The 12,008-nt window shown below is 38.1% G+C and overlaps 1 protein-coding gene across 10 annotated transcripts in view; it reads left to right on the plus strand.

Annotated features, from left to right (window-relative positions):
- The window catches only part of AATF (apoptosis antagonizing transcription factor), a 116,514-nt gene that overhangs the window by 39,033 nt on the left and 65,473 nt on the right, over nt 1–12,008 (plus strand). For all 10 annotated transcript variants that reach the window (XR_010318380.1, XR_010318381.1, XM_064271361.1 and 7 more), the window contains 4 exons: nt 3,651–3,765; nt 5,144–5,342; nt 5,900–6,064; nt 7,710–7,793. Coding sequence is in view for 8 of the 10 variants with exons in the window: in XM_064271361.1 (XP_064127431.1) it covers nt 3,651–3,765; nt 5,144–5,342; nt 5,900–6,064; nt 7,710–7,793 (563 nt within the window). In the remaining 2 variants the exon portion in view is untranslated. The remainder of the gene's footprint in view (nt 1–3,650; nt 3,766–5,143; nt 5,343–5,899; nt 6,065–7,709; nt 7,794–12,008) is intronic.

Consider the following 12,008-nt stretch of genomic DNA (forward strand, 5'->3'; position numbering starts at 1 on the left):
CTTTGATAAACATTTCTTCTTTTTTTTTTTTTTTTTGGTGGTTAGAAGCACAGAATTGCAGATTTCATCTCTGGTAGGTCTCTTGACACTTTGATGCATGTTGGTGCTATCCCTGAATGGAGTTTAAATACTTCAGGGATACTTTCTGACTGGGTGAAGGGGTGTATAAAATGAGAACATATGGGAGAGTATTAACAGAAAGGCACACTTTGATTTACTGACATTGGCTCTCCACTTTCTTGTTGGATTGATATGCTATCTACTATATCTGCAATGGATTTTTTAAAAACTGACTTGAACAAAATAAAAGGGCTGGTATAGCTACTTGAAAGTAGCCCATGAAAGTTGTAGTCTTTCATTAGATGTTTTCACAATTCTTGGTTATGTTACATGTTAGAGTCAAATTATAACTTGCTCGTTGGGAGCAAATAGCTATAAACATTATAAACTGCTTTGTGGCATCTTCCCTGTGTAGTTCTTGATTTCCTATTTTAGATCATGGACTCATGGTACCTAGAGGGACTAAAGGACAGGTACTTGCTTTTCCTGTTCTTTTTGACTAGGCTCAAATTTGAAGGATAATAGCTGATTTTTTTTTTTTTCTGTGCAGATACGAACTGGAATAGTAACGATTATTTATTATACTCTGCTCTTGGGAATTTTTAAAACTACTTTGCAAATGCAAAATTGATTTGTGATTTCACTTTGGAGAACATGGAATCTGTCTTTTAAAATATAATTATTCCTAGAAAAGCAGGTAAAAACACTGGTTGATACCATACGCCGAATTTGGATGACAGTGCTGTATTTTCACTGGCTTTCTTCCAAGCATTAGTGTCTTTTCTGTTTTCTTTTTAAGGCTCTTGCTACAACATATCCTTTCTGAACCTTAGTTTCTCTAGGATATCGGTTAGCGATTGCCAGCTGTTTTCACAATTGAGCATTTGTGGTAATTTAAGCATTTATAGTTATCATTTGTATTCTTTTCTCTCATTCCTTTTAAACTTTTCCATGTATTTGCATAATTTTGCATTGTTCTACTTACACACTTATAACACATTTAGACTAAATAATTCTTGCCTTTGAAATTGTTGTATCTTTTTCTTTTGCCTGCTTTTCATCTTATTTATACCTATTTGTACATTTCCCAAAAGCCGACAGACAGAAGAATAATTGTGTACTATTCATGAATTTAAAAAAAAAAAAATTTTTTTTTATTCATGAGTATCACTTTTTATCTCTGTATTTGGTAGAAAGTTTTTTTTTTGTTTTTTTTTTTTAAGATTAAGAGGTTGAGAAGCTTGATTTGGAACACGAGGCACTTATTTATGTATTGCAAATCCTTCTAGCGCATATGGATTATGCATTCATTATAAAAGGAGTAGAGTATAGGATCCAGAAAATGTGATCAAGGGTCTTACCTGTTATTTTAAACAGGGAAGGTGTATTAGTGTAGTCTTATCTGCAGATCATTTGAAGGAATGCGAGGTTGTTATTAGGTCATTGATTTCCTTACGGCCCGCTTGAGAAGGCTTTCCAGGTAGGTTAGCACTTAGCCTATGCTGAAATAAAATGCTATAGTATGACGTATAACCCTGGAGGCACAGTGGTTAAGTGTTTACCTGCTAACCAAAAGGTCAGTAGTTTGAAACCCACCAGCTGCTCCACAGGGAAAGAGATGTAGCAGTCTGCTTCTGTAAAGATTACAGCCGTGGAAACTCTATGAGGCAATTCTACTCTGTCCTATGTGGTCGTTGTTAGTTCAGTGGGTTTGTTTATCTCATGTATTGGTGTCCCATTGATGAGATAGATTAGGATGTAAAATAGTGAAGAGGCTACTCGTGCTGGGCAGGTGTCATGGATTGAATTATGTCCCTTGAAAAATGTGTGTGTCAACTTGGTTAGGCCATGATTCCCAGTATTGTGTGGCTGTCCTCCATTTTGTGATTGTAATTTTATGTTAAGAGGATTTGGATGGGATTGTAACAACACCCTTACTCAGGTTACCTCCCTGATCCAGTATAAAGGGAGCTTTCCTGGGGTGTGGCCTGTACCACCTTTTATCTCTTAAGAGATAGAAGGAAAGAGAAGCAAGCAGAGAGTTGGGAACCTCATACCACCAAGAAAGCAGTGCCTGGAGCACAGCGCATCCGTTGGACCTGAGGTTGCTGCGCTGAGATGCTCCCAGACCAGGGGAGGACTGATGCATCACAAGGACCTTCCTTCAGAGTCAGCAGAGAGAGAAAGCTTTCCCCTGGAGCCAGCACCTTGAATTTGGACTTTAGCCTACTGGACTGTGAGAGAATAGACTTCTTTTTGTTGAAGCCATCCATTAGTGGTATTTCTGTTAGTAGCAGCACTAGATGACCATGACAGCAGGGTAGAAGCAGAAAAGATAGAATAAGAATCATAAAAATCTTTTAAACTGAAGTTTGTGTGGTCTGAAGTTAGTGTAGAATGTTGAATAAAAATAGGGATTGTTGAATGAAAGTGGGGATACTTGTGAGAAGATTACAGTTATGGGAAAGAGGGACGGAGTGATAGAAGCATGGTTAGAGATAAATAGACAATTATTGACAAGAAGAATGGAAAATATAGGATTTAGCAACTGATTAAATGTATAGAATAAGGACATTAAAATTTCAGTGATCTTCCATGAAAACACATCAAGCAGATAAGAGAAATTTAGAAAAGGGGAAAATATTAGGTAGAAAGAAAAAGGTTCTGTTTCTGACATTATGTTTAAAGGAATGATGCAGTATTCACGTGAAGATTTTCTGGCAGTTGCTGGAAATGTGAAATTTTGATGTGCCATCAACACATAAATAAATGGTGATTGTCAGTGTCTATTTAGCCCCTTTAGTGGATTATGCTAATAGACAAGGTAAAGGTTCAATTATCAGAGGGCGGTCTTTATTCTGAAAGTTCTTAGCCATAAACCATAAATTTGAGCCCAACCAGCTGTATTACAAATGTATCTATCCTATTGGCTATGAGGAGAACCAAGTGAGAACATACTCTCAGCATACGGATTTTTAATACACAACTCAGAGTACTTACCCTGCAAACAATTAGTGTTTAACTTGGGTTTTCGTATGTGAACAGGGATGTTCGATAAGGATATGTGTGGAGAGAATGAATGATGTGGCAGCTCAAACCAGAGGCAAATGACATTTCCTGGGGAGGGTGATGGTGGTAGTAGGGGCCCCAGAATTAAGTCATGCTCTTTAGGGGAGGAAGAGGAATTGCCTGAGGAGGTGATTGAAGGGATAATCTAAAAGGCCAGTGGGTAACCTGTAGAAAAATACGTAAACTAACACCAAAGGAAAAAAATGATTGGCAGGAAAAGGTTTTATCAAAATTAACAAATATTAAGAACTGACAATTTATCGAATTCTCACTATCTGTAGACACTTTTCTAAGCATCTTACGTATGTTATCTTGTGTGCCCCTCACAACAACCCTATGTGGTAGGCAGTGTTATTATTTTCATTTAGGAATTCTGTTATTTCAGAGAGTTCTTAGTCCCTGTGTACCCTGCGCCCTCCCTTCTCTCCCTCAGCTAGAACTGTTCAGGAGTCGTGAGTTATGGAAATCATCTACTTTGAAGAATTGTAGATAAAGTCCCTTCTCTGTGCTTTATTTCTTAGGTCACAAGGCACTTAAAGCATTGTTGAGGTCGTTGGTGGATCTTCAGGAAGAGCTGCTTTTCCAGTACCCAGACACTAGATACCTGGTAGATGGCACAAAACCCAAAGCAGAAAGGTAAGGAATGGAACGATGGAGTTGCTTATAGGTAATATTCATCTGGACCTTTTCCTGTCATTTATGAAAAAGAAAACTAAGTCCTTTCCAGACTTGACATCAGACTTAATAAAATACAAAGAGCCTCTCAAGTTTAACTGGTGGCCAGGATGGCACATACATTGGGAACTAGATTTTGAATATTTATGCTCACTTGTGCCTGGATTCTCTTTGTGGTCTTAAGCAAAAGACCTACCTTCTCTCTAGATCTATGGAAATTAATAGATAAAAGCACTTTTTAATATTAATGCTTAATTAGTGTTTATTAAGCACTTTGTACCCATACCATGGAATTGCTGTCCACAACCATCTCTTCAGTGAAGGAGGAAGCAATTATTTTAAAGGGTGGAAAAAATTCTGAAAAGAACAGCAAAGTAAACCTTTTTCTTTTCTGAAATTATCACATTTAATGAAGGTTTTCCCCCCATGTTTGAGCCTGTTACACAAGATACCTGCTTGCTTTTTCCCCATGGGCTTGTCCTTTGCTTTATCCTTTTCTGCTGAGCTAGTTAGAAGGAAAACTAAAGGAAGCTCACGTTTATTAAGCACCTACTATGTGTTGGAGTCAGTAATTTAGTGAGTGTAATTGGCTATATAATGGGATATTATATTACATTCTCATGGCATTTGCATATATTGCAGTTTAGTGCCCATTCTGTTGCTCGCCTCTTTGAATTTTCTTCACATTCAGCTTCTCTCCATTTGGTTCAACTAACATTTATTCAGCTTTCCTGAATAGTTGGTTACAGAGAGACACATTTTCCTTATTGATTTGGGGATTAAGGTCATAGAAGTATGATTATGTGTTTAATTTTTAAAGACCATCTTGTAACAGGACAGGCCTGGTTTGTACACATTTCTAATAATGTTTTTACAACCTCATTTTTATGGTTTGCTTACCTTTTAAAAATTACATATATTTATTAAAACCAGTTCTTTTCATATTTATGTGAAAAATTATGTGAGTTTTTGATTAATCTCATGAACATTCTTTTTGAACAAACAACAAAAAAGCTCTCTTCATATCTATGGTGTTATTTCAAATGTAGACAGAATAACCAAAACCAAATCTGTGCCATTGAGTCGATTCTGACTCATAGTGACCCTATAGGATGGAGTAGAACTGCGCCATAGCATTTCCAAGGAGTGTCTGGTGAATTTGAACTGCTGACTCTCTTGGTTAGCAGCAAAGCTCTTAACCACTGTGCCACCAGGACTCTGTCAACAAATAAAAAAAAAAAAATAGGCAAGGCTAAATACTTCCCGCTACATGTGTGCCTAGTTTCTTCACTTGGTAGTGTTTCTTTACATTGGACCTAGTGTTCTTATGGCTTTCTAGTGAGGAGGAGATTTCTAGTGAAGATGATGAACTGGTCAAGGAGAAGCAGCAAAGAAGGGCCCCACCAAAGAGGAAACTGGAGATGGACGACTATCCTAGCTTCATGGCAAAGCGCTTTGCTGACTTTACCGTCTACAGGAACCGCACACTTCAGAAGTGGCATGACAAAACCAAGCTGGCTTCTGGAAAACTGGGGAAGGCAAGTGTGTGTGTGTCTGTGTGTCTGTGTGTCTGTGTGTCTGTGTGTCTGTGTGTGTCTGTGTGTAAGATAGGTTGTGGCAACCTGAGACAGTTTTAAGAAGTTGAAACGACAGCTCGTTTATATGAATAATGTCATGATGTAATTAATGGTAATCAGTAATTTCTGTAGCAGAATTTACTGAACTGGGAATTTATACCATTCAGACCTGGGATTTTAACTTTATTAGAAAGAACATTTCATTGTAGAAATTGTGGCTCTTTAAGTGTTTAAAGGCTGTAAATACACAATACTTTAAAAGAAATCGATTTTTAAAAGTTATTATTAAAGGAGCAGAAGCTAACCTGGGTATAAAAAAGTGATATGACCTGCTTGTTAAGGCTAATTTTTTTTTTCCTAAGACCAGTTACAGCCACTCACAAACTCAGTCTTTAACAAGGTCTCTTCTGAAAAGAGGATTGTCTGTTTCTCTGCTGACACAGAAAGAGAAACCGGTGTAGCTGCCTTCAGCACTGACTTTCTGCATTGTCTGACACTGACACTGGTTAATGTTGCAGGGTTTTGGTGCCTTTGAACGCTCAATCTTGACTCAGATCGATCATATTCTGATGGACAAAGAAAGATTACTCCGAAGGACACAGACCAAGCGCTCTGTCTACCGAGTTCTTGGCAGACCTGAACTGACAGCTCAGCCTGTCCCTGAGAGTTTGCCAGGACAACCGGTAAGAATCCTGTGATGCAGGGTGATTATGGGGGCAGTCTCTAGGAGGCTGATTAACTGAAAAATCTGATCATCTTCTTGTAGGCGTTATTCTCGGTGTAAGAAGTTAGTGAAAGAAAGAAAGAAAAAGCACATTATTGAATTGTTGAAAGAAACTGAGTATGTGGTAGGAGAAAAAAAAAAGGAGCTATTATTAACTATTGTGCGTACCAAAAAAAAAAAAACCAAACTGTTGCCGTCGAGTCGATTCCAACTCATAGCGACCCTGTAAGACAGAGTAGAACTGCCCCATAGAGTTTCCAAGGAGCACCTGGTGGATTCGAACTGTTGACCTTTTGCTTAGCAGCCGTAGCACTTAACCACTATGCCACCAATATTGTGTGTAATAGTCTTTTAATTTTGAGTTTGATATGTTAATGGAAGCATTCATAATCCAATTTTTTAGATTTAATTTTAAATTGGAGCAAAAGTGTATCTCAGGCTTTTTCTTGGACATTTAGATCCTCTAGAAAGAATTTAGAATTGGAATAATCAGGTTGTTTTGTCCAAAGGAAATATTTTCTTTTTTTTTTTAAATTATGGAACTATATACTTAATACATTTTTTAAGTTCAGAAGAATTTAAAATAAAAAGTAAAATTCTCTGTTCCAAAAACTCCACTCCTCAGGTTTAACCACTGTTAATAGGTTTTAACAGGGTTTCAGGTATTTTCTGTGCATAACACACACATACAAAAATGTGATTGTCCTTTTTTTTTTTCTTTATTAAATGGGATGGATGAGTTTGTGTATAAATGTATAGATAATATTACAACTCCATATAAAATATCACAACTTGCTTTTTTAATTTAATACAGCCTGGATACTTCTTCATATCATTACATGGAGATCTACATCGTTTTTCCTAATGACTGCAGAGGCTTCCATTGTATGGATGTATACTATAATTTCTTCAAACAGTAGATATTTATGTTGTCTCCAGATTTATAAATAGCACTGCAGTAAACATTTCGATTTATATTTTTATGACTATATGGATCAATTTCTTGAAGTAGAAATATTAGGTCAACGAGTATACACATTTTAAATCCTGATAAGCCAAAACCAAACCCACTGTCGTTGAGCTGATTCTGACTCATAGCAACCCTATCGGGCAGGGTAGAACTGCCCCATAGAGTTTCCAGGGCGCTCCTGGTGGAATGGAACTGCCGACCTCTTGGTTAGCAGCCGTAGCACTTAACCACTATACCACCAGGGTTTCCTTAAATCCTGAGAGATGCTCAGAGATTGCCTCCAAAAAGGCTGTGTTAATTTCCATTCCCACTAGCTGTGTTCTTCAATACTGAGTGTTGCCAGTCTTGCAGGTTTTTACCTGGTACCTTCACATTTTAATTTGCATGTATTTAGTGACAGTGAGGTTAAACATTTTCATATGATCATTGACTGCTTATGTTTTTTTTTTTCTAGTCAACTGCCTATTAATGTTTTTGCCCATTTTTCTGTTGGACTGTGTTTGTTTTTTAATTTTAAGGGTTCTTTATATTTTAAGGAAAACAGTGCTTTGACCATATACACATTTATAGTAGTTATGTTACTTTGGTAACCTCGTTGAGACTTTATTCTTTTTTTTCCTTCCTGTTGGTATAGGAGACCCTTCCTCAGGCCCCTGCCAATGCTCACCTGAAGGACTTGGATGAAGAAATCTTTGATGATGATGACTTTTACCACCAGGTGTGATATTTACACTCTTTTCTTTTGTTACAAATTAGGTTTTAGCATTTTAAAACACCTTATAGAATCCTCCGAACAAACAGGTAGATTACTGTGGATGGAGGATAGAATCAGACTGAGTTCCCACTCCTGTGTTCAGTTAGAACTCCTATGGATGGAGGATAGAATCAGGTGGAGTTAGAACACCTGTGTACAACTTAGTGTGTAGTTCTGGATATAGTGCTTTTCTTCTGTTTTATATTTTTTCCTTTTGAAATGGAAGCAACTATAACTCCTTCATTAGTTGTTGCTGAGTGTAAATTATCCATAAAACTAGTCTTTTTGAGTCAGGTGTATTCTTTCTTTGCTGTTAAAGGGAGACTTTTTGTTGGTTATTTGGTTTCTTATCTCATTACTATTACAATGAGATATGTAGGTAAAGGACTGGGATCCCAGAGTTCTTGAATTACACTTCTGGTTCTGTCACCTGTTAAGTCTCTTGGCTCTAATGTCTTTTTTTTTTTTTAATAATTTTTATTGTGCTTTAAGTGAAAGTTTACAAACCAAGTCAGTCTGTCACATATAAGCTTATATACACCTTACTCCATACTCCCACTTACTCTCCCCGTAATGAGTCAGCCCACTCCCTCCTTCCAGTCTCTTCTTTCGTGACGATTTTGCCGGTTTCTAACCCTCTCTACCCTCCTATCTCCCCTCCAGACAGGGGATGCCAACACAGTCTCAAGTGTCCACCTAATACAAGTAGCTCACTCTTCATCAGCATCTCTCTCCAACCCATTGTCCAGACCCTTCCATGTCTGATGAGTTGTCTTTGGGAATGGTTCCTGTCCTGGGCCAACAGAAGGTTTGGGGACCATGACCCCTGGGATTCCTCTAGTCTCAGTCAGACCATTAAGTCTGGTCTTTTTATGAGAATTTGGGGTCTGCATCCCACTGATCTCCTGCTCCCTCAGGGGTTCTCTGTTGTGTTCCCTGTCAGGGCAGTCATCAGTTGTGGCTGGGCACCATCTAGTTCTTCTGGTCTCAGGATGATGTAAGTCTCTGGTTCATGTGGCCCTTTCTGTCTCCTGGGCTCATAGTTGTCGTGTGACCTTGGTGTTCTTCATTCTTCTTTGATCCAGGTGGGTTGAGACCAATTGATGCATCTTAGATGGCCGCTTGTTAGCATTTAAGACCCCAGACACCACATTTCAAAGTGGGTCTAATGTCTTTTTAATGCCTGCTCAAATCCTTTAAGAATGTATTGATGGTATCTACTACTGTTGACTGTAATGATAGTGTAATGCTTTGAAGACAGAATTGGTAGAAATTGAAATATAATCAAGTTCCCAGTATCGCTTCACAACTATCACCCTGATTTTTTCCCTAACATTTTCGTATTATCTGCTGGCATATGCTGTTCATAATGATGCCGATGACTGCTGAGGTAGACTAACCATCTGGGCTATTCTAAAGCACTAAAATAATGACCTGTGATCCTGAGTCTCTTGGTAAGTTAAACTTCTTAATGAAATGGGCTTTAGGCTGTACCTTTTCTATCTTGGTGGAGCGTCGAGGATGCTGTTCAACAGTGACGTACCAGTTTTTGTTGCCAGTGTTTATCAAGATAATTTTTTTCTCTGCTGAATTTTTAGTGCGTTAAGAACTTTTGCCAAAGAATTTGCAACTATTTGTTAAAGGTTAGCCATGACAGCTCTACTGTATGTATGGAGTATGAAAGAAAGGAACTTCCTAGGAAAATTAAATTATAAAGCCAGTAGAGTTAGTGATTCTATATTGGGGATACCTCTGGTTTTGCCCTAAAAAAAGGAAAGGAATTTTCTATTACTCTGTAATACTCAGTAAAATGATTGCCATAGTGAGTCTTAAGAGTAATGATGAGAGGGTATAGGAAGGAGGATTGGTGTGGCCTCAGGTGTTCCCAGTCAGAGGTCCTGATTCTTTTTTCCTTTTCTGCTTTTATTATATTCATTTGTCAGATGAGTAGGGAACTCTATGTTGTTCTGGAGTGTCTAAGGAAGTACCTAGTATGGGATATTAATGCTGTGTAATTGTATGAGATCATGGGAGACAATCAAAAATGTTCTAGTCCCCATTAATTGAAGTGTACATTCCTCAATGGAAAGTGCATCATAAATTAAATAGGCTTAATAAAATAAACTGGAATTACTAAGGAGAAGTTGCTTCCACTGGCAATCCTTAGTCTCAAAGATTTTTTTTTCCTTTGCCTGAAGGTCTGTTTAAAAGAAATAGCATTACTTGATTGGCCCTTCATCCCAATTAATAATTTTAACTTCGATAAATTCTGATTTCAGAGTTATGACTAGTCACATCTTAGCTTTTCCCCTTGCTGGTTAATTGGGGTGCTGGGGTTAATCTAAATTAAAACTTAAACTAATAGAGGTCAGCAAGGCAGCCGAAACACCTGAGTGAAACAAATGGGGCTGCCAGGCACAACTTTATCTTGGCTGTTTCCCAAGAGGGAAGTGGCAGCAAATTGGAGTTGTTTCAGCCTTTTGTGAAGGTGAATGATGGGTGACACTTGTTAATGTACAGCATCTCTGGAAGCATTCCAGATTGCTTTGCTGCTGTACCAACTGCTGCCATCCACGCAGTCAGTAGGAACTGGACCAGTTGCCAACATCTGGCAGCACAGCAAGGAATGGGTGCAAGTCTTGAACCCCCACAGGTTCTAAATATGGTGCTTAGAACTGTGCAGGCTTTAATCACTTACCACTCTTTGGCAGCAGGCTACGACAGCTTATCCTAGCCTCGTACATCACAGCCCGACATCTGCTGAGCTGCAAGGCAGCTGCACATTCATTTTCTTTTCTTGCCTTTTCTCTTTGCCTCCTATTCCTCTTCTTCTTCCCACTTTCCCCCGCCTCTCTTCAGTTTTCCTCCTCCTCCCCAATATGCTTCTTGGGAGAGATGATCTGTAAAGATTATTGCTTCATTGTGTGCAAGTAATTGTGGTGGTGCCAGGCCCTTGACAGACACAACGAAGTACCTGTTCTGCTGACCTGGTTAATTTCTTCTGTTGAGTGGGATTTGCCAGAGATTGGAGCTGAAGCCAATTCAGTGATAAGGCTAAAGAGAATGGCTGTATGTTTTCTGTCACCTCCCAATTAAACTGGCTTCATAAAGTGCTTTCCTTTATTTGTCAGGGTAGTAAGCCTGAGCTAAGTGTTGTGTTCAGAAATGGTATAGTATATTACAATGGGCTTGTGAGTTTTCATTTGTGTGTGTGTTTTTTAATGTGGTCATATGGAAGAGCTGGGTGATGAATATGATACATCTTGCTTTTTTTAAAAAAAGCTGTACTTGAAGCCAGACCCTTCGGACCTGGTATTTGTAAGGAAGAGGTTATAGCCACACTGAATGTTTCATTGTAAGGCTTTAAAGCCTTACTTGGTTAATTCATGTATCTTGAGGCTTTGTAAGTGCCCTAACTACTGAGAACGGTGCGCCGGGGTCGAAACACCCAACATACATGCAGCGCACGTGCACACACATATGTATGCACACACACACTCACTCACTTTCACTCTCTTTCTTAATAAAGATGCATGTATATATGTATGTAAATGTGTATGTATATGTGTGTTTGTGTATATGTAGGAGGGGCACTGAAGTGTTTAAGTTATTGTAAATAATCATGTCATTTTTAGAGCTGAAAAGAACCTTACAAGAAACTGAGTTCCTAAGAAGTAACTTCCTGAAAGTCATATAGTAAATGGCAACACTAATACTTGACCTTAAGACTTCTTAGACCAAGCTTTGTTCTTTCCATCGTACCTTTATTTCTTAAGTATTACATTCATGAGCCATAAAAAGACTTCACTGTAGTATTACAATTTTTAGTTTGTAAATAAATAAGCTTCATTTTCTTAGAACTGGAAGAGATATTATGCATGTTAGAAAGTAGTTGTTTTTTTCCTTAGGCAAATGATTTGTTGACTCCTGTTATTTAACAATTCTAATGAAAAAATTAGCTTTGTAGTTTCGTTACTGGTTTGTTTGGAAACTGGAATTGCTGAAAGTTTGAAGTATACCCAGTGGTGAGGGCTTTATGAAAGGGAGTGTTCACCTGCTGGAAGCATTGCTGAGTTTTATTCCTAAACGGAATTAGTTTGCATTTGGCCTATTTCTTGCCAAAGCTCATCCCTGAAGACAATCTCAGAAAATGGGAAAATTGTAAATGACCACAAACGA

The sequence above is a fragment of the Loxodonta africana genome, chromosome 18 (assembly GCF_030014295.1).
Source record: "Loxodonta africana isolate mLoxAfr1 chromosome 18, mLoxAfr1.hap2, whole genome shotgun sequence".
Classification (NCBI taxonomy): domain Eukaryota; kingdom Metazoa; phylum Chordata; class Mammalia; order Proboscidea; family Elephantidae; genus Loxodonta; species Loxodonta africana.